General features: G+C 40.1%; 1 protein-coding gene across 7 annotated transcripts in view; it reads right to left on the bottom strand.

Annotated features, from left to right (window-relative positions):
* EXOC2 (exocyst complex component 2) overlaps window positions 1–22,176 on the bottom strand; it is a 194,434-nt gene that overhangs the window by 137,511 nt on the left and 34,747 nt on the right. For all 7 annotated transcript variants that reach the window (XM_030552298.1, XM_030552297.1, XM_030552295.1 and 4 more), the window contains 2 exons: window positions 9,819–9,932; window positions 5,680–5,804 (listed from right to left, as the gene is read on the bottom strand). In XM_030552298.1, the coding sequence (XP_030408158.1) occupies window positions 5,680–5,804; window positions 9,819–9,932 (239 nt within the window). The remainder of the gene's footprint in view (window positions 1–5,679; window positions 5,805–9,818; window positions 9,933–22,176) is intronic.

Here is a 22,176-nt window from a genome sequence, read left to right as displayed (position 1 = left end):
ACCACACCATAAGTTTCCTGACACTGGGCCAAATGGTGGGTTGTGGCTGTGTCCATTCCAAATCAAGGTTGGGGAGAGCAAAGGAAGGCATGATGTGGTCTGCAAACATGCCTTTGCACTCACCTGAGATTGGAATCATTCTGCTCTGGGCCTGTCACTAGGTGCAAGTTAAAGTAGCCTAAATGCTGCTCTAACTTGTTCAGCAACCAAGTATCCATTATGGACAACAGGGTTCACCAGGGCACAGAGATGCCCCAGCCACACCCACTTTCCCTTAGCCACACCCTGATTTAGCCATGGGAGAAGGGGAAATTATGCCACCCAAGGATCCCTCTACTCTAGTGGGTTCTTCCGAGAGCTAATTAAACCAGTTTTTCAGCAGAATTGCACTAGATGAGCTGTACAAAGCTGTCCTACTCACTGTCATAATCACAAACTATAACTTATTTTAGAATTTTTCAACATATCCAAAAGGCAGGAAGAAAGATAACTAGTAATGTGACTGTCACACACTTGAAAATTCAGGTAATTTAGTAAATGCAAATGTATATTTCTCTATGATGAAAGGAACAGTAGCTCTGTTTGGAATGCTACTTTCTAGGTTACCGTAAATATTATGGGAAATAAACCAGCTACATAACTGATCCCGACAAATGGGTCAAGTCGAGGTGAGCCTAGTTCCCCTCAGCTCAGTTTACAGCCTTCTTTCACTGACAAAGCAAACTTCCTGTTGAACATCTCCTCTATAGCAAAGTTACTGTCAAACTGTCAGCGAAGCTAACGGACAAAGAGACATGGGAATCTGAGGAAATTAAACCAAATAACAATATGTCCGGCCTACTTGACCTCTTATTTTCTTAGTAAACACTTTCCAAATTGCACCATGTAATGAGCATCTTTTGGTCCAACTCTTTTTTATGTTTTTCACTTTTTTTTTGTAAAGATACGTTAAAATTGATGTAAAAATGTCATCAGTTTGGCAAGTCTACTTAATAAATCGGGGTGCAATCTTTCAAGCCCTTACTAACAGGAGCAGCCACACACAAATCTGTGAGTAACTGTAGGCAAGATCCGGCCCTTTATCTTAAAAAAATTGTTTAAAATGTAAGCTTAAAAATGTACAAACATATTTGTTCTTCCACTTTATAGTTAAAAGAAAATACAAAACACCTGGGGTCAGGTGACATAGCATTCTATTTCTCAATAAATTTTTACTATGAAATGTGGTGATTTCTTAATACTATAGATTTCACAACAAATTAGAGAGTTCAAGAAAACGAAGCAAAAATGACTATTGATTAGGAAAGACCAATTTATGAGGAAAGATTAAAAAGAACGAGAAGTAGGTTGCTTTGTTAAACAGAAAAAAGGTGGACATAGTAATAGTTCACAACTAATTGAGAGGAGTAAACAAAGTCTGGAAGAAAATTGTTTGGGGATAATATAGGGGTACTGGGATAAAACTGATAGGGAAAACATAGGCTATCACGGAATGTCTTCTGTGGGGAGGCTATTCCACAATGTAATGGATTTCCTGTCAGGAAGTGGAGGATATTCAATAAACACAGGACATTTAGACTGTATTGGCAGGAGAGATGGACTAGATGTGATCTAATATGTATTTTCTCTCTCTAGTTCATGTGATACTTTGACAGCTGTACTGTTTAACAGCTTTTTAGTGAAGCAGTTTGCAGAATCAAGCTTATATTCTTTATTAAGGATTATGTTGAAGCCAGATTCAGCTTTAAACTATCAGCTGTTTCTGATGTAGCACAGTTTAAAAACAAAAAGGTGTGTCTAGAATTTAAAGGAGGAAAAATATTACATGGAAATTCCACTGTACTTGCATGGGAAGACATCACCAGCAGTATAACTCCCTATGCAAATTAATACTGTATAACCTACAACATCAACAAATAATAATAAATTCCTACATTTAAGTGCAATGGGGCTCTGTAACTGAATATAAACAACGCTGATGAATAGATTGGGTTGAAATGTTCCATGCCAGGTCTCTGACTCAGGCTGAATGTTTTTGGAAACTTTCAGCCAAAAGTTTCAGCCATTTCTGAGAATGAGGCTAGAAAAAAAAATTGTTTTGCCCATGTTAAAAAATTCTGGTAACCTTCTCTTCGAGAAACTCAAGTGCCCCCATGCTTTGATACAGGAACTTGAAATTTGGTCAAAGGGTAGCCTGTCACAGATGTGCCTTTTGCCATCCCTGTTAAATCCACCCATAATTGGGCCAAGTTATATGCCTTTGAAAATTCTGCAATTTGCACATGCTCATAAATACATGATAGAATTTAATAGCTAAAATTTCCATTCTTGGCATGCTCCTGCTCAGGCCAGCAGGGGGCTGAGCAGGATTATCCCTGCAATTGCAACTCTGCGATGCTGCAAGCTGTTTTGGATTCTGGTCAGGAAATGGAACTGAAAGCCGGGAGACTCTCTCTTCTGAACTCTGAATGCTCTCCCCTACTGATGCCAAGGTGGTGTACAGGGAGTTGCCTGGTTTGAATGCAGGGAGACAAGAGACAAACCTGCCAGCAGTAGAGTGGGACAAGGAGTGTGATAAGGAGAGGGGAGACTGGAACTGGAAGCTGATTGGGGTGGGAGAGTAAGACTAGGTATTAGGATGGGGGTAGACTGGTACTGACTGGACAATGAAACTGGGACCCAGACTGGAGGAAGGAGAAAGATGGAGGCAAAACAGATCTGATGAGAAACCAGAATGCAGGGGGAAGAACTGGGAGTGGCTGCATAAAGAGACTGGGTCAAGGAACAGCAGCAGAACAGTGACAGACAGGATGAGGAGCCAATGGGGACGGGAAACATGGGGAGGGAGGGTAACTGAACACTGGGGAAAGGGAACAGACTATAACTAATGCCGGATGGAATTTTTCTGCCAAATCTTTTAGTGAAAAATGCAGATTTGGTGTCACAAACAGTCTGCAGACTTGAGTCAGTTTTACCATATTGTTTAGACTGGGGATGTGGTGGGGACTAAAAACATTTTAAAAAATAGTTTTGACATTTTTTAAACAAAATGTTTTGGGTTTTTTGCTTCTGAACAACTTTGTTTCAAAATTTCATTTTTTAAAAAAAATCAAACATTTACATACAGTCAAAATCAAAATGAAATTATTTTGTCAAAAGGAAATGTTTTTTTCTGCCCTAAGTGAAATTTATTTTCGATTGTTCGAAAATGCCAGCAAATCAAAAACTAGTTATTCCCATAGCTCTAATTGTGTCCTCCCCAAGAATTAGTTTTAGAAATCAAATGCAAAACTCCCTCCAATTCTAATGCTACAGGTCTGAATGAAAGGAGGAGTTTCAAAGCCTTAAAGATGCTAATTTTCAACAGTATCAGCATCAGGGACATTCTTCTCTCAATGATTTTTTTTTTATTCACTGTTTACACTACACGTCTGTTTCCTTTTGAATGCTCATTAGGGGTCTCTGGGAGGAAGACTCAAATCATGTCACTGATCATAGGCACAAAAAGTGACACCAAGATCTACAGTACTCCTCTATTTTCAATTCATAGTGCTTATAATACAAAAACAGGTGCACTAAGACTTTTTATTAGATGGGGGGATATGCCCCTAAAATGAACAGAAATGAAAGCACAGAATTAGTTCAGCTAAAACACTCTGAATGAGGCTACTGGAAAGCTGCAGAAAACCAGCTGAAAAATGCAGAAAGGTATTATGCTAGCAACTACACCTCTACCCCGACATAACGCGACCGGATATAACACGAATTCGGATATAACAGGGTAAAGCAGCACTCCGGGGGGGTGGGGCTGCGCACTCCGGTGGATCAAAACAAATTCAATATAACGCGGTTTCACCTACAACGCGGTAAGATTTTTTGGCTCCCAAGGACAGCGTTATATCGGGGTAGAGGTGTACTTTTGTATTCAAGCAGACACTTTTTAAAATGAAATAAATGGTGCTTTGCAATTTTCCTTTTGTTAGGTTAATATTTTTAAAATTAACTTGTAGTTTGGCTGGCTCTCTGGCCTCAATCTCTTATCAGGCTGGTTTTACGGAGCATAAATACACAAGGAAGGGACAAGAGAAACAACTGCAGATGAGTTTTTTGGTCTTACTGAAAAGACACACACTTTATGATAATGCATTGACTATTCTGCAAATCACTCAGCCTTCATAAATCAGAGAAAAGAGAATTCCCAAAATAATCTTCCAAGAGGTCACATGCACAGTTACCACATATCCATCAGGGCTACTTTTTTTTGGTTGTTGTTGGAAAAGTGTGTCATGAACTGTAGTGGAGTATATATTGATATTCTATTATCTCTACAGCAAAAAGAATTTGAGGGTATTCATAGGAATTTAAAGTTAAATTTTCACATTAACTCATAGATTTAGGATTATTTACAAATTAGGATTTCAGATTTGCCCAGGTGATTTCGGATTACTGAAGGAAAAAAAAATCATTATCTATCAGCATTTTTCACGTAAGAAAATGTCTGTTACAGATGTTGGAAGTAACAAGCCCTCTAGAAATGACATTTCCGCATATTCTTTCCTATTCCACTTTTGTCTGCAACTATTAAACATCTATGGCAGTTACTAGATCTATAAACACAGTAACAGACTATAAATGTTCCACAAGCATAGTGTCACGGTTTTGTGATGCACTTCCTAAAGAGAACGAGACCCCTCCCCACCTCTAAAAGCTATTGAAAGCTTTAACCATGGTCATTAGAACCACGGCAAAAGTAACTAGAACCTGACCAGCAGTACTAGGATCCTTTAAAATGATAGTAGTCACCATATTTGGGAGGAGGGAAATCTCAGTGGTTTGAGCATTGGCCTGCTAAACCCAGGGTTGTGTGTTCAATCCTTGAGGGGGGCCATTTAGAGAAATCTGTCTGGGGACTGGTCCTGCTTTGAGCAGGGGGTTGGACTAGATGACCTCCTGAGGTCCCGTCCAACCCTGATATTCTATGATTCTACTCTAGTTTTCTCTACTTAGTTACATCACTCAAACCTGCCACCAAAAGATTTTGTCTCATCAAAATTTCTCATCTCTTAATAAAATAGCCTTAGGCCAAGATTTTCTAATGAACAGTGGTTTGGGAGTGCTCAGTTCTGCATGCTCATCTTGCAACACCTTAAAGGGCCCTTACTTTTCGGTGGATGGATGGGCTCAACGAAAATAACACCTCTATATGAAATTGGTCACCCCAAATTTGAGAGAGTAGAGTTCTTTTTGAAATTCTTGGCCTGATTTCTCAAGTCAGAACTTACTGTACACTGGTAACTCTTTCAATCTAAATTCAGGATGAGACATCACAGCACCAAGACTATTTTCCTAAAGTCTGAAATTTATCTTCTGTCTGTCAGCTCTGGTTTAGTATGTTTTCTTGCTCTTCTGGATTTCATTAGATTATTTCATACTATGGATTATGCAATCTCCATGGAATATCTTTGTTACCTAGCAGGTTTTTTGGTGCCCATCTTTCACTGATTAGAACATCTAGCTGGCCAGTCCTATCTTGCAACCTTGATCATTTGGAATTTTAGGTTAGTTATAATCTATTTTCCTTCTTCATATTTTTTACTTTGAAATGAGTAAATTAAAATAGGTTTTTATATGAATATTTGATTTTTCTTTTATATTGCTGATGATCATTAATCAATTTACCTGACAGGGCATCTTGTGCTTCAAAAAAAGTGCTGAGACCTCCTTTCACATATGCTAGACTCCCCTCATTTTTCTTGTTTGCCTGCTTCTTCAGATTCATGACTGCCATTTTGAGCTGATCAAAACTGAAATTAAGCAAAGAAGAAACATTGTCATCGGTACAATGAAAAGGGATTGAAACAATAAAAGTAATGTATTAAAATTTAGCACACAGGACATGGTAATTTACAATATTTTATCATATCATAGAGTATTAGACAAGAGAGAGATTTATTAGGTTATCTAATACATATTCCTGCCAACGAAGAATTGTTCTTCATGTTACATTTCTAGAGTTCTGAACAATCTAGTTTTCCCAAACAAGGGGATTCCATCACTTCTCTTGGAAGAGATATTCCATTGAGTATGTTTTGTAGTCAGGAAGTCTTGCCTGATACTGGCCCTAAGTTTTCCCTTTCTAAATTTCACTCTATTGCTCCAAGTTATATCCGCTTGCACTGTACCATCGTATATAATTACCTGCATTTACCTCTTTTCTTCTGTGTACACTTAGCCAAACAATGTACATTTAACTCTTTTAAACTTAACCCCATTCACTTTTTGTTTTTAATTTCCGAAGTCCCTCAAAATTTACCAACATCTTCTTGATAATGAGGTTCCAAACTAAATGCAATTTTGCATCAAAGCCTTCAAGAAAAACACATTCCTGCTCCACTCCTTTATGCTTTTGCACATGCAGCCTACTGCATTTTGCAGCACAGTATAGTAGCAAAAAATTCATGTCTAACTAGCTGTCCAGTGTCACTCCTACAGTAGATATATTTCCATATCACTGCTCCTCAGTACCCCCAGATTTATCCATTTTTGCTTTAGTCAAATATTTAAATTGGAAATTTAGTTTCAACTAGCTTTGATTATTTTCAAAGTAATAATATCTGTAATTCATGATTAACCACTACACATATACTATTTGTTTCTTCTATTCAGGGACGTTACGTTACTTAATCAGCCACCATTAGTAAGCATGGAAATACCAATTATAATTAGAAAAAAGTGTGATTTTTCAAAGATATTTCAATTTTTTTTAAACAACGACTGCTCAAGACGACAGTGAAGGATGGAAATTAAAAAAGCCACCAATGCGGATACACCTAACACAATAGCACCAAAAACTCTGTCAGTTTAAAAGCGTTAGTAAAAGATTTGTTGAAAGAACAAACTAAAAAGTAATTTGAGCTCAGTCAGTCAGAAAGTGATCCCCACCTGCTGTGAGACAGGAAAGCACGGGTGCACTGTGCAAAGGCATTTCCCTTTATACAGGGATGATGTCACAATGTTTTGCTTTATTTCTCGTTTCCATTTGCTGGTCGGAAATCATATTACTCGCTGTCTGAAATGGCCTATTTGGGTGTACAATAAGAACTTCTTACTAGCAGCATTTTCAGAGTGCTGGGCTTAACAAAATCAGTTCTGCTCTCTTTTAACTAATGTTTCCCTGTTATCTGATAAATTAATATGAAGGCTGAAGAATTTGTTTATACTTGTTATGTTGTTCTGTCAGGAAAATAATTTTAGGGTGAAAAAAATCTGAATTTCCTTCAAGGAAAAAACATACATAAGCTAACCAAAACATCAAAGTTCCACACATTCAGAGTTCCTGCTACCTGGGGTTAAATAAAGGGTAGGGACATTAAGGATATGCTGTGCTCTTCTGAAAAAAACAACAAAACAGCACAAGTAAGGTACCTGGGGGCCAAAATAATGCCACCTAGTAGTTACACAGTGCTTTTCATCAATAAATTTTAAAGCATTTTACAAAATGGGATGAGTATTCTCTCCACTTTAGAGCTGAAGAAACTGAGGTACAGAGAGGACAAGGCTAAAATTTTGAAAAACCTTAAATGACAAAGCAACTTACATCCCACTGACTTGCAGTGGGACTTAAACATCACTTTGGCATTTTTGAAAATTTTACCTTAACTAGCTTGCCCAAGGTTACACAATAAAGTAGCAGCAAAGTTAGGTGTCAGGAGTACTAAATCCCAACCTTGTGCGCCATCGTTTCTATGTCGATGAAAGCCTACTCAATGGAATCTTGTTACATTTTTCTTCCAGTATTAACTCAAGGCATGGATCTGTCCTTGATTATGTCTACCCTTCTTAATTAACTCTTAAGTCTTCTAGTTCTCATTTATGTACTTGTTCTATCAAAAACACCCCCTAACTTCCTAGTACTTAATATCTGAAACTCTGATGTTCTGCTCCAGCTGGGTAATGTCTTCTTTGTCCCATGTTTCTGAAATTTCTAGCCTTGGAAAAATAGTTAAAGATCCAGCAGACTCAGAATTATCCTTAATCTGCAACTTTGTCTATTAATCTATAATCACCTCTGAAACATCACTAAATCTATCATTCAAGTCTTCCTTGTTGTAACTAGTCTGAAAGAATATTTGCATTTTTGCCATTTTAAATATTTTCAGTTTTCCTTCACTTTGCCCTACCCTTGTTCCTGGTTTATACTTATGATGAGTTGGTTCAGCAAACATGCAAACAAAGTGCTTTCTATTTAAAAATAAATCAATACAAAATAACGGTGCACTCTGCCCCCGTTCCATTGGCTTGAACAGAAATACCTACGAATTATGGCTTCAGTCCAGAGCAGTGGACCCAATGCAAAAAACAGCTTAATGGGATAAGCAAATAAAGAAAGCTATACAACAATAACTTGAAGTTCACAAGAACGGTTTTGTAGAAAGTTGTGACAAATTATTTTCCAAAGAGAGATTCCATGCCTTGAGTTAATATGGGCAGAAAAATGTAACAACATGCCATTTTAATACGAGGCTTCACACATGAATGCATCACTAGGCACTGATTCAACACAACAATGTGAAACAGTTAAGAAAGTAAGTCTATGTCAAGCTCCGTTGTTGTCTATGTAGTTATTTATGTTTTCAACTCATGGACACAATTTCAATATTTTATTTATCGACACACTGTTTTACTGGAGAGTTAATTGTGGATTTATTCTGTTGCTTACATTCCAGCTAAATCCTGGTAAACCAAAAGATAGATTCCTGGTCTTGTTAGTTCCTGAATGATAACCACAAAGACCTATTTTAGGGCTCAAGTCTGCAATCTTTACAATGAGTGGATCCACTGAGTTACTATTCACTGTAAGTAACGATGCCAGAATCAGGCTCAGAGAGCTTAGACAAATAATGAAAAGTCATTTTAGTAATTTTTCCTCCCTCTACTGTTATTTCAAATACACTCTTCCTCTTACACATGTATTGGAACATACCGTTCCCTTGCTATTGGAGCAGCTCTTTTGTCTTATAATTAGAGATCTTTCAGTCATAGTTTTGATGCAGGAGTAAATGAAAAGTATTCTATGACCATCTAAACAACTGTGTGCTTTTCATTTAAAGTGGTCATAGCCTTCTTGGGTCCTGGTAAACTGAACACGGTCTACCACTCAAATGCAAGAGAAAATTACTACACCAAATGAAGTCTTTACTTCAGTGCCTGGTTTTAAGCTAACATCATTACAAGAATATTAAAATTCACATTTTTTTAAACAGTGCTCCATCCTCCATTAAATCTACTGTAGTCAAAAACTGCAGAATTGTGCATGTTCAGTTGCTTATGCAAAAGTGTATGTACATAATGTATCCATGTAACTACCACAATCCCATGCCTGACCAAAATTCTATTGAAATCAGGAAAAATTTTCCACTCATTTCAATGGGCTTTGAATTAGGTGGTTATGAGAGCAAGTTCTGTGTACACAATTCTGAAGGTTTGCACACAAGCAAAAGCTAGAAGTTGTTGTTCCTAAGCATTATGATGGAGTCATTGGCAAAAATTTCCAGAACTTCATCCCATGAATCTCACTGGAGGGTCCTACCTTTTTCTATTATCGCATTTCACCTGCCTGCTGATTAAAGCCCTACTGTTTTGTACTATGTGTTTGTACATTGCCTACCATAATGGGGCCCAAATTGGACTAGGGACTCTGGACATTACTGTAGTATAAACAACATTTCTTCCACTACTACCACCATTGATATCTATGACGTTCAGTAACAATACGAATACTGTCGGATGTTTCAAAAACATTGTTATTGTCCACAAACCTTGTTGTTGAATGGTTCTCTATCAAATACCATGCAGCAGAGAAGTTTTCACTAGTGAAATCGGCACTCATCCCAGGAAACAGTGCCTCCAAATCCTTCTGGGGAAATCTGCCTCTGGAAAAAGCAAATAATTTATAAAATAAAGTGTTTACTGCCAAAAGATTATAAGAAAAATTACCACATAAAACAACAGCCCATGTTCCATTCTTCAAATCATGACACTAAGTAGTAACAGAATAAAAACACAGAACTGTAACAACCTAACAAAATAAATCTGGTACTAATGGTTCGAGAGTAAACTCAACACATCTAGGAAAGAGGCAACTGAAATTAAAATGGTAAATTATTTTTGGATTTTACTAATGTACATGGGAGTAGTAGATTAAAATGGTGCTATACACAATAGTTGCAGTTATAACAATAAATAGTATCACCATGAACATTCTCTACAACGAAGGCTGTTACTTCCTTTTTTAACTTCAAAATGTCTGAATACTATAATTTGCATTTAGAAATCTGTGTACATTTGTTGATGCAAATATTTTTTTCTCCTTCTTGAAAAAGAATGCATACATCAATTTATACAGCCTTTAAAATATTTATGTTTAGTAAAAGGATTACTCAAATTAAATGAAGACTGTGTGCTATGAAGGCAAGCAGAAATTTTCATCTTATTTCAAACTCTCTCATAATGCAATAAAACATACAGAATGAATATTTATCAACTAACCTCCAGAAAAGTGAGAGCAAAGCTCACCTTTTGCTGTAAGTCTTTTAAGCCCTTTATTTTTTTCAATATCAGTATTTAGATAATACAATGACGGGTGGTCCCTAAGGTCCTGATCTAACTCCGATTTAAATCTATGGCAATGTCTCTCTCTCTCTCATGCCTTGTGTGTGTCCAGTATATATAAACACACAGTGTAGATACATATACATGAATAAGTATACACTGAAGATATTCAATCTCACGTTACTTCAAGTAGAAAAATAAAGTAGAAAAAAACCTTTTTATACTCATTTTAAAATAAATTAAGACTTTTGCTTATACCCACAAAAGTATGGAAAATTCAAACGTAATGTTAAAACTTTCAATGGGTAATAAGCACCATGAGACTAAACTGTGTAGCATTCAAAATGCTGAAAGCTGTGAAATCACACTTATCTTTTTAACCCCAGAAAGTGAATTTCTAGACTTGAAGTTTGCACCAGAATCTAACATACTTTCAATGTGGGTTGTGGACAGATTTCCCTTTGTATATGTAAAATAACGTCTTCTGAATTTCATAAAAATCTTTCCATTTCATCCACCATCCACATTTGTTAGAAGTGCTCCATTTACTTGATCTTATCTGTATGCAAAACATTTCAATTCATTTATTTTCATTTACAAAACAGGGCCAGACTTTGTGTCATAACTTTCAGCCTAAAGGGAACACAGACTCACAAAGTTATGAACCAATGGGAAAAAAGTTTCAATATATCTGATTGGTAGTATAAAAATAATCTGAAATTCATGAGTCTCTCATGCACAGTTTATTTATTTTTTAAAACACAGAATGTAGAAGGTTAGAAAGAAACATCCCTTAGATTCAGGTTATTTCATTTGAGGGGCTTTTTATTTGTTTAGTTTTTAGGAAGGAGGTTAATCTTCCTTTGAAGCATCTGGTACTGGCCACTGTTAAATATAGTATATTGTCCTAGAAAGACCGCAGACCTGATACTACGATTCCCACATTTGCATGAAAAATTGTGAACACTGAGTATCTTTCAAGTTAGCTTAATCTATTAAGAGGTGAATCCTGGACTCTATGTCAAACCAAGTAAAGGAGATTGGTGCAGAGAGATGGAATAACTCTCCGTAGGCAGCCAAAGAAACAGTAGCAAAATGGCTCCACAACAGCATTAGGGCTACCGTAGCCAAGTAACTATTGCAACTCATCTTCTTCCCCCTGCTCAGTGCATATTTACATCATTTATTCTAAAATCAAATAACTTTAAAATCAAACCCATTTTTCTTCGATTCATAAAAGACATGCTCACAATTTGTCAAAAATTCCCAACTCAAAAAAAAATCACCTGAGACATTTACCACTCCCAGTTCTCTACTCACAGCTGCATCCATCAGAAACTAATTCAAACTCTGCCAAAAAAAATCAAAAAAACTGTTGTCCAAAAATGAAGGCACAGAATCTGAAATAAAATCCTCTCTGAGGCATATGACCTAGACAAACTGCTGTTGGACTGTGCAACAGACTTTGCAACACACACTACAAACAGAAAACAAACTTGCAGGACCTTGCACTTAAAATTAAACTGGCAAGACCAAAAGGAAAATGAAGAAGACACAGAATATATAGCAGGCTATTGGAGAAGATATTAAATATGTATCAACATCCATTTCACTGGAAATGAGAAAGGTATTTCAAAAACATGAGAAAGGTATTTTAAAAACAAACTATTGGTAAACATATTTCAAAGAGGCAAGGAGGACTATAAAACCTGCTTCCAGGATGAACTGTTCTAACACATGTATTTAAAAAATATGCTGAAAAGCAAAATGCAGATTAAAATGAACTTGTGACTCCAAGATAGGTATTTTTAAAAGAGTTGAGGATTGCAAAGAAACAAAGTTATCTTTGCTCCACCACACTTTACATCCTGAGAATTATTAGCACCACGAGTTGCACCACCCTTTAGACCCAGAAAATTTTTGCCAGTGGCATCCTCTACTGAATTAAAACAACAAATAATTTAGACAATCCTAGTTATTATTTAAGTGGTGTGAGGGAAAGAGACAACATGAGGAGCGGAAAGAAGGGGAGGAAATGTGTGAGAAGTAGAGATTGCATACAAAATGGTCCAAATTAGCTTTCTCTAACTTCGGTGAAAGAATTTATGTGGAATACAAAAATCCATATGTGCATGCACTGAGAATCATTACAGTACTGATATGGGAAATGCTGATGGTCAGGTGTACTTGACAGTAGCTCAGGGTATGTCTACACTACCCACCAGCAGGTAGCAATCTATCAAGGATCAATTTATCGTGTGTAGTGTAGACGTGATAAGTCAATCCCCGATCGCTCTCCCGTCAACTGCTGAACTCTGGCTTGGCGAGAGGAGGAAGCAAAGTCGACAGGGGAGCGGCGGCCATTGATCCTGTGCAGCGAAGATGCGAAGTAAGTGATTCTAAGTCAGTCTAAGAGATGTCGACTTCAGCTACGCTATTCTCGTAGCTGAAGTTGCATATCTTAGATCGACATCCTCCCGTGTAGACCAGGCCTTAGTGTTATAAGTCTTCAAATGGGAAGGACACATCAGGATAAGAATTTTTACAGTGGGATTATCACTGAGTTACTATTAATCAACAAAATGTATAGGATCACTATAATACAATACAGTGCTCACAAAATACATAAATGTACAGCCCTTGTGGTCAAACAATAAACAATCTAGCTAAAGATTCTTTTCCCTGGCCATTGAAAGATGAGTCAAACTAGACATTCAAGTACGGTATCATCTCTTGATGCATGCATTTAACAACACATAGGAAAAACAGGATTTATTCATGTGCATCAAAGTAGATGCACAGCTTCTGAGAGTGTATCAGAGACAGATATCTGACTAAAAATGAACCAAAAAAGCCTCTAAGAGACAATACTTATTACTGCAAAATATTACCAACATCTCGCTTTATATCTTACACAAAACCAAACAAACATAAATACTGCTAATATAACTCTTAGCATTTATTTCAATGTACTGTACTCCCTCCAGTTAGTCTGTCCAGGCTTAAAAAAACCAAGTCCCGCAAATTGGTTTGTACACTCAATAGTCAAAGAGCCTGAAAAAACTCTAAAACTTGGTTGTATTTTAGTTTATTTTAGTGTGACATTTGGCCACTTTGAAAAATTCTAAAGGATTTTTTGTTTGAAATATTTACTTATTTTGGATTATAAATTAGATACATACAAAGACAACACCACACAAATATGGATAAGACATAGACACTACATATAACAGAACCACAGAAATGAATGGGCAATGCAAAGTAGATTAACAAATTTTGCATATTACAATAAAAGACTACATTATGGTGTATTGTGTCCATTAACATTATTAAGTAGAGTTTAATACATCGTAGTAGCATGTTTTTCAAAATATTTTATATTTTTGTAATGAGCAGAATGCCATAGTAACATCTAACAAAACTTTTTGGGGGAAATAGAGTAACATCACTGGTTGTTTTTTTTTTAGAACTACCGAATTTGTAGATTAGTGAAGAAGTGAGAATTAATAACACTCCCGTCTTCATGACTTGCTATAATAGAAAAATTGATAATCCAAATAGAACTCAGGAGAATCAAAGAGAAAGGCGTCTTATCGAAGTGAGAGTATATCTGATCTTTAAAAATGTCTGGATAGAAGTATCCAAAGAAACTGGCTCTTAAAACATACTGTGTATGTTTTCATTACATTCCACTGAAACTGGTTTCTAAGGACTTGCTTACTACCTCAAAACACTCTGGCCAGGCAACAGGGGCTACTTGTACTGGGAATGGGATGTTTCTTTCTTTCCTAAGTGAAGAAAGTAGTGGTGATGACAGCAGCCCATCGTGTGGGGAACATCACATAGGAACATAAAGTGAGATCATGTTGGCCCCATATAAAAGCGCCAAACACCATTATGCATACAATTTACCATTAAATCTATATAAAAAGAGAGACAGTGAGAAATAACTTCTAATGCTTTGGTCATTGGGCAGCTGTAATGACATAATTAACATCCACACACCATTGTAGAGAAGATCACTAGGATTGGGCCTGTTGGACTTTGTCATAATTCAAGATGGGAGGCGAGTCAACCTTCTTTGATGAACCACAACTTTAGGATTTTCTTCCCCTTGATAGATATTTAAGTCCTTCAATGAAGGTAAAGATGTTGCTATCAAGGCTCTTTACTCCTATTGAAACACCTATCTTTGTAATAAGAGAAGGTTACTCACCTTGTGCAGTAACTGACGTTCTTCGAGATGAGTGTCCCTGTGGGTGTTCCACTCTAGGTGTCGGTGCGCCCCTGCGCCTTTGATCGGAGATTTCTGCGGCAGTACTCGTAGCGGCCACGCATGCTCAGAGCCTGGCCCCCGCTCTGAGTATGCCTCTAGTGATCATGCGCGGCCAGTTCCCTCAGTTCCTTCTCTACAACGGAGGCTACCCCAACTCCAAAGTAGAGGGAAGGAGGGTGGGTAGTGGATCACCCACAAGGACACTCATCTCGAAGAACGTCAGTTACTGCACAAGGTGAGTAACCTCCTCCTCTTCTTCGAGAGATGTCCCTGTGCGTGCTCCACTCTAGGTGACTTCGAAGCAGTGTATCTCAAGGAGGTAGGGACTTTGGGTCTGGCAGGAATGCAGTAGATAATACTGCCCTGCCTAATCGAGTGTCAGAGAGAGGGCCCTGAGTAAGGGCATAGTGTTTGACAAATGTGTGCTCGGAGGACCAAGTGGCTGCTCTACAAATGTCAGACAATGGTACTTTACGTAAGAAGGCTACAGAGGTAGATACAGATCTAGTGGAATGTGTTCTGATCAATGCTGGAGGTGTAACGTTTTTTATCTGATAGAGTCGTATGCAATTGGAGATCCAGTTCAAAAGTCTCTGGGTAGAGATAGCCATGCCTTTGGAGCGCTCTGTGATGGAGATAAAGAGTCTAGGAGAGTTTCTGAAGGGTTTGGTTCTGTCCAAATAGAAGGATAAGGCCCTGCGCTCATCAAGTGTGTGCATTGTGGCTTCGAAGGAGTTTGCATGTAGTTTCAGAAAGAAAGTTGGTAGATGTATCGGTTCATGGATGTGAAATGAAGCGTGAACTTTTGGAAGGAATTTTGGGTGTAGGCGTAGAGTAATTTTGTCCTTGAAGAAGAGTGTATATGGTGGATCTGCCATAAAGGCTGCTATCTCACCTGCCAGTCTGGCAGAGGTAATGGCCACCAAAAAGGCTGTTTTCATAGAGAGGTGCAAGAGGGAGCAGGTGGCTAAGGGCGCAAAGGGTTGATGAGTTAAACAGGACAATACTCGGTGAAGATCCCATGGAGGGGTAGGTGGCTTAATGTCTGGATATAGGGCTTGGAGTCCCTTCAGGAAACGCTTGGTGATGGGATGAGTGAAGACCGAGGTATTGTTAACTGTACCATGAAAGGTTGTGATGGCAGCTAAGTGGACTCTGATGGAGCTGAAGGAAAGGCCGGATTGCTTAATGTCCAATAGATAGTCGAGTATGCAGGGAAGAGGTGCCGAGGTAGGAGACAGTTGTTTAGTTGAGCACCATTTTGTGAATCGTTTCCACTTTCGGAGATAGGTGGCACAGGTGGATTGTGTTCTGCTGTGTAGAAGTACCCTCTGAACTTGGTCGGAACAGTCTAGTTCTCGTTGGGAGAACCATGCAGGTACCAGGCTTTGAGATGAAGCATGGAGAGATTGGGGTGAAGAAGCCGGCCGTGTTGCTGTAATAAGAGGTTCAGGATGAGAGGCAGGGAGATCGGTGGTTGAATTGACATTCTGGTGAGGAAAGGGAACCATGGTTGTCTCAGCCATGAAGGTGCGATCAAGATCACCCCGGCAAGATCCGTTCGTATCTTTATGAGGACCCAGTTGAGCAATGGTATTGGGAGAAATGCATAAGCTAAGTCCCAGTGCCATGAGATCATGAATGCGTCTCCGAGGGAGTGTTTGCCCAGTCCCGCCCTGCAGCAAAAATTGAGGCATTTCGTGTTTTTCGCGGTTGCGAAGAGATCTATAGTTGGGTGACCCCAAGTTCGAAATATGTTGTAAATGATTCCCTCATCTATCTCCCACTTGTGCTCCGAAGGGAAACGTCTGCTTAACTCATCGGCAGTGGTGTTCATCACCCCTGGGAGATAAACAGCTGATATGCAGATGTGGTTCGCAAGGAACCAATTCCAGAGTTTTATGGCCTCTGAGCAAAGAGAGTGGGAACGAGCCCTTCCTTGTCTGTTTACATAGAACATGCAGGCAATGTTGTCTGTCATTATGCGTACATACTGATTCTTGATTAGTGTAAGGAAGCAGCGACAGGCATTCCGTATAGCTCGAAGTTCTAGAACATTTATGTGCAGGGAGGTCTCGGAATGAGACCATAGCCCATGGACTGTTTGGTGAGAGATGTGGGTCCCCCAGCCCGTGAGGGATGCATCGGTCGCCATCATCAGAGTTGGGGGGGTCTAGAGGAAGAAGACTCCAGAGCAGAGGTTGTAGGGGACTGTCCACCATATGAGAGAGTCTTTGACTCGGTAGGGTATGGCCAGTTGTTTGTTTAGTGAGTGCACGTTTGGTTTGTAAACCATGGCCAGCCAAGCTTGGAAGCACCTCACGTAGAAATGTGCGTTCTGGACCACAAAAGTGCACAAGGACATGTGCCCTAGTAGTTGGAGGCGGTCTCAGGCGGTGACCCGGGGACTGTTGCGAAGACTTGTAGCCAGCAGTTTTATGGTAGTGAATCGGTCGGGTGGGAGAGATGCCAGTCCGGTTGTGGAGTCGAGGCTCGCTCCTATAAACTCCAGGTGCTGGGTAGGACTTAATGTGGATTTGCTTTCGTTTATTTGCAGGCCCAGGGATTGGAAGTACTCGATGGTGATTTGTGTGAAGCAGAGGGCCTCGTCGAATGTAGAGGCCTTCAGGAGGCAATCGTCGAAGTAAGGGAATATTATGACTCCTTTTTTCCTGGAGGTAGGCAGTGACTACCGCTAGGAGCTTGGAGAAAACTCGAGGGGCAGTGGAAAGGCCAAATGGTAGAACTCTGTATTGGAAATGCATTGAACTGAGGGTAAAACGAAGAAAACGTCTGTGGGCCGGGTGGATAGTGACGTGAAAGTAGGCGTCTTGTAGGTCGAGGGTTGGAAAACAATCGCCCTGCTCCAGGGCTGGAATTATGGTGGTGAGAGTAACCATCTTGAACTTTTGCTTTTTGACAAATTTGTTGAGCCTCCTGAGGTCGGGGATTGGTCGCCATCCTCCAGTTTTCTTTTCTGTTAAGAAATAAGGGGAGTAGAACCCTTTCCCCTTGTGGCATTCGGGCACAAGTTCGATAGCACCCAGGTGAAGGAGATGTTGTACTTCTTGCTGGAGGTGTGGCTCGTGAGAGGTGTCCCTGAAGAGGGATGGGGAGGGTGGATGGGTGGGAGGTAAGGAGAGGAATGGGATAGAATACCCAGTTGTGATGACCTCTAGAACCCACTTGTCGGTGGTAATATTCTGCCATTGGTGCAAAAATGGCTGTAGGTGGTGTCCAAAGATAGTTGTAGGCAGTGCAAACGCTGAAGTTGGGACGATGTTTAGGAGACCCTCGACCAAAGGTTCAAATCTGCTTATTAGTTGGAGGAAGTTGGGGCATTCCAGAGGAATTGGGGCGAAGCCGCTGGTATCTGGATCTCTGGCGTTGGTGTTGTTGATCCTGAGATCTTAGGAAATGCTGAGTATATAGGGGGTAGCGTGGACGGTGGTAAGGTTGATATCTGTACTGTCGCCTTCTGGTTGTAGGGGTTTGGATGCCCAAGGATCGAAGAGTTGCCCTTGAGTCCTTCATTGAGTGGAGCATCTCATTAGTGGTGGAAGCAAAGAGTTTATCACCATCAAAAGGGAGATCCTCTATGGTGCTCTGAACCTCGCGAGGAAAGAGGGAAGAGGAGAGCCATGAACCTCGGCGCATGACCACCACCATAGCGGTGGATCTTGCTGCAGTATTGGCTGAATCCAGAGCTGCTTGAAGAGCCATGCGTGATATGATTTGGCCCTCGGAAACTAAAGCTGTAAAAACTGTTGTTTCTTGTAGTCTAGAATGTGTTCAATAAAGTCAATGAACTTGTTATAGTTTCTATGGTCATACTTTGCCAGAATTGCGGTATAATTGGCAATTCGAAATTGTAAGGTTGAAGAGGCATACACTTTGCGACCCAGCAGGTCTAAGCGTTTGCCTTCCTTGTTGGCTGGGGAATAGTGGAAATACTGTTGTTTGTTCCTTTGATTGGCTGCGTCCACTACCAGTGAGTTTGGCGCAGGATGTGAGAAAAGGAATTCAGAGCCCATAGAAGGAATGAAGTATTTACGGTCCGCTTGTTTGCGGGTAGGCTGGCTTGTGGCTGGGGCCTGCCAGATGGACTTAGCAAGTTCCAGAAGGGCTGCATTAATTGGTAATGCCAGTCTGGATGAAGAAGAGGGTTGCAGGATGTCCGTTAACTCATGTTGTTGCTCCAGTACTTCCTCTAGATTGATTCTAAGCTCGCTGACAACCCTTTTAAAGAGATCCTGGAATTTCGAAAAATCGTCTGAGGGCGGTAGAGGGGAGGGAAGTAAAGCTTCTTCAGGCATTGTTTCAGTTGGTACTTCAGTTGGTACTGGGTCAGAAGCAGGAGTTAACTGATCCTGAGCATGGGAGGGAGCCGCCAAGTGAGTCATATGATTTGGATGTTCGCGTCTCATCGGACTGGAATAGCGAGTGTGCTGCCAAGGGAAAGATGCCCATGGGGCCCAATACTGCCATGGTGGTAGAAAAGGCATAGGTGGTGCCATCCAGGGGTTAACACACCAGGAGGCAGGGTCTCGAGGGTAGTCTGAGACAATTTTCCTGTGCCCGCGGGTGACAGGACTCCAAGGATGGAATTCTGATTGTATTGAAACATCACCCTGTAGTTCAGACTCCTCCTCACTGGAGGAAGGCTGTTCGGACCCTGAATCAATCGTAAGGGAGAAGCAGTCTTTAAGGAAGGGCGATTGCAGTGTAGGTGACACTAGGAGGTCACTTGACTGGGTAAACTGCAGCACTGAGGCAGATGAAGGTGAAGGCTGATAGAATTGCTGTGAGGGAACCCGGGCTTGCACTGGAGTTCTTAGACTTGGCTCCGTGCCAAGTAGTGCTGTTAATGCTGGTGCTGTAGTCAGTGCCGCGCTATTAATAGCAGGCTGTGGTGCCTCAGGGGGGGCCTGATTTGTCGGCACCACGTTCATCGTAGTGCCGATAGGTGCCATAATCGAGGCAGGCAACTGAAAGCCTGTCGCCTCTGCACCAGAGCCTCGCGCTGTCGCCGAAAGCATAGGCAGGTTTAATGTGGTGCCGGAGGAGCCAGGCTTGTCGAAAGTGCTCAGGCGGGGGAGCACCAGTAAGGAGACTGTGCGATCTGACTGGAGAAGGTTTGTGTCTAAGGGCTTCTTTTGAATTTGACAGAAGGTGTCCTTGTTTTGCTGCTTTCTTCTGCTTTTTAGAAGTGGGAGAGCTGTGTCGATGAGCGGAGGCAGAGTCCGCGCCAGGGTCTGAGGTGGACCCGAGGGATTTTTGAAGGAAAATAAGTTTAAGTTTTATCTCCCTGTCCTTTCTCGCTCTGGAGCTTAGTTTAGTGCAGTGAGCACATTTTTGGGGAATATGGGTCTCCCCCAAACATTTTATGCACTGTGAATGTCCATCGGAGAGAGGGATAGCATCCTTACAGGAGGAGCAGAGCTTAAAGCCTGTGGAGCCAGGCATATCTGAAGCGGCTGAGAGAACAAATTTTTAACAGTAGAAAAGAAGGTAGGTACCACTAACTAACAACTAACTAACAAGAAACTGTCTAACTACAAGTTATTTTAAAATGAGGAAAGAAATTTTTCAAGGAGTCTGCTGAGCTCCATCTCAAGCCGGAGACGGTAGAGAAGGAACTGAGGGAACCGACCGCGCATGCTCACTAGAGGCATACTCAGAGCGGGGGCCAGGCTCTGAGCATGCGTGGCCGCTATGAGTACTGCTGCAGAAATCTCCGATCAAAGGCGCAGCGGTGCATCGACACCTAGAGTGCAGCACCCACACAGACATCTCTCAAAGAAGAAGCAGAGTGTCATAGTAACATCTAACAAAACTTTTTGGAGGAAATGGAGTAACATCACTGGTATTGGTATTACAGCCTTGTTACCTTTTGAAAATAGTCTTTTTTATTGCAGTGGTTGGACTGAAGTGTTTTAAAAATAAAATCATTACAATTTCACACAGTTTATATTTATATCTTAACTACAACAAAAGATAGACTTTGATTTGAGCCATCATTTATACCCCACTTCCCTCAAGTGTGCTGGAAGCATGCTCTTAACTTCTCATAGTGCTGTACACGTCCTTGCTCCCTGTTAAAATGTATATTCATACATTCAAGATTGAAAATATGTCAAATACAGTTAACGTCATTTATGCCGCATCTGCCAAGCAATCCCAATGTTATTGCATACTGCAAGAACAATGCCCATCTAATTTTATTCTAATTTCATGTACCTAGGCCTATACAAACTCTTCCTGCAAATTCTGTTACCGAGTTTGTGCATGCACAGACACACAGACTATTATTATTAACAATAACCACAGAAGTCAGTCAAGATCAGACTGTAAATATAACAAGTAATAATCACTGCCACTAACTTAAACAAAGACACAACAAGTAAGTGGAACAACAATAGGTGGCAATGTGTACTAATGAACATAGCTTCTTTAAAATAAACCCTCTAAAAATGACAAAGATTTTTTTTTACAAAGTATTAGCTATCCAGTCGTAGATTTTTCAGTGTACATAACAATATAAACCCATTTAGAGACTAAAATCAGGTCCGAAAACTGGATACAGTCACCAAAAGGTAACTTGAACTAGATTCCAGAGGACTTTATAGGTCAAGAGGAGCAACTTAAAATAAACACAGATTCTGAATGTCAACCAGCATAAACAAGCTAAAACTAGAGTTATTGTATGAGCTTGCTCTGTCTGGTATCAGTCAGAATCCTAGAAGCAGGATTTTGTACCAGCTGTACTCTGTTAATCGTGCATACAGAGAGACCAGCAAAAAGGACACTGGAGTAGACTAAACAGGACAAATCCAAAGTGTTAACAAGGACCTCTGCAACAGCAGGAGAGAGGCAATGACTCACTCTAGCAAAATTTGACATAGGGATGGTCCCAGCAGAAACAAGATACTGAAATGTCAGAACAGCTTCTAATCATAGGAGAATGCTGTAAGAGAGACTCAGTGGAAGACTGTGCTTGCTAAAACTGATAGCTCAATATCACAAACCGTAATTTTTACGGCATAATAATGCATGGCCACTTACACAGCACTTTTCATCTGTAGATCTCACAACTTGTATATCTGAATGAGGCAGTTTACAAAACGGACAGTAGAAAAATTTAAACTTCCATTGTCTAACTGCTGCTGTAAATTTCAAATAGCCAAGGTCAACGTTGAAGTTATCCACTGAAACAGTCTTCTCTCATATCACAATAGAAAACTGACATACTCCATTAGGTGGCAGTGTAAGATCAGTCTGTTACATTC

The sequence above is a fragment of the Gopherus evgoodei genome, chromosome 2 (assembly GCF_007399415.2).
Source record: "Gopherus evgoodei ecotype Sinaloan lineage chromosome 2, rGopEvg1_v1.p, whole genome shotgun sequence".
Lineage (NCBI taxonomy): Eukaryota > Metazoa > Chordata > Testudines > Testudinidae > Gopherus > Gopherus evgoodei.
Note: the sequence above shows the minus strand (reverse complement) of the source record. Positions and strands in the feature narration are given on the sequence as shown.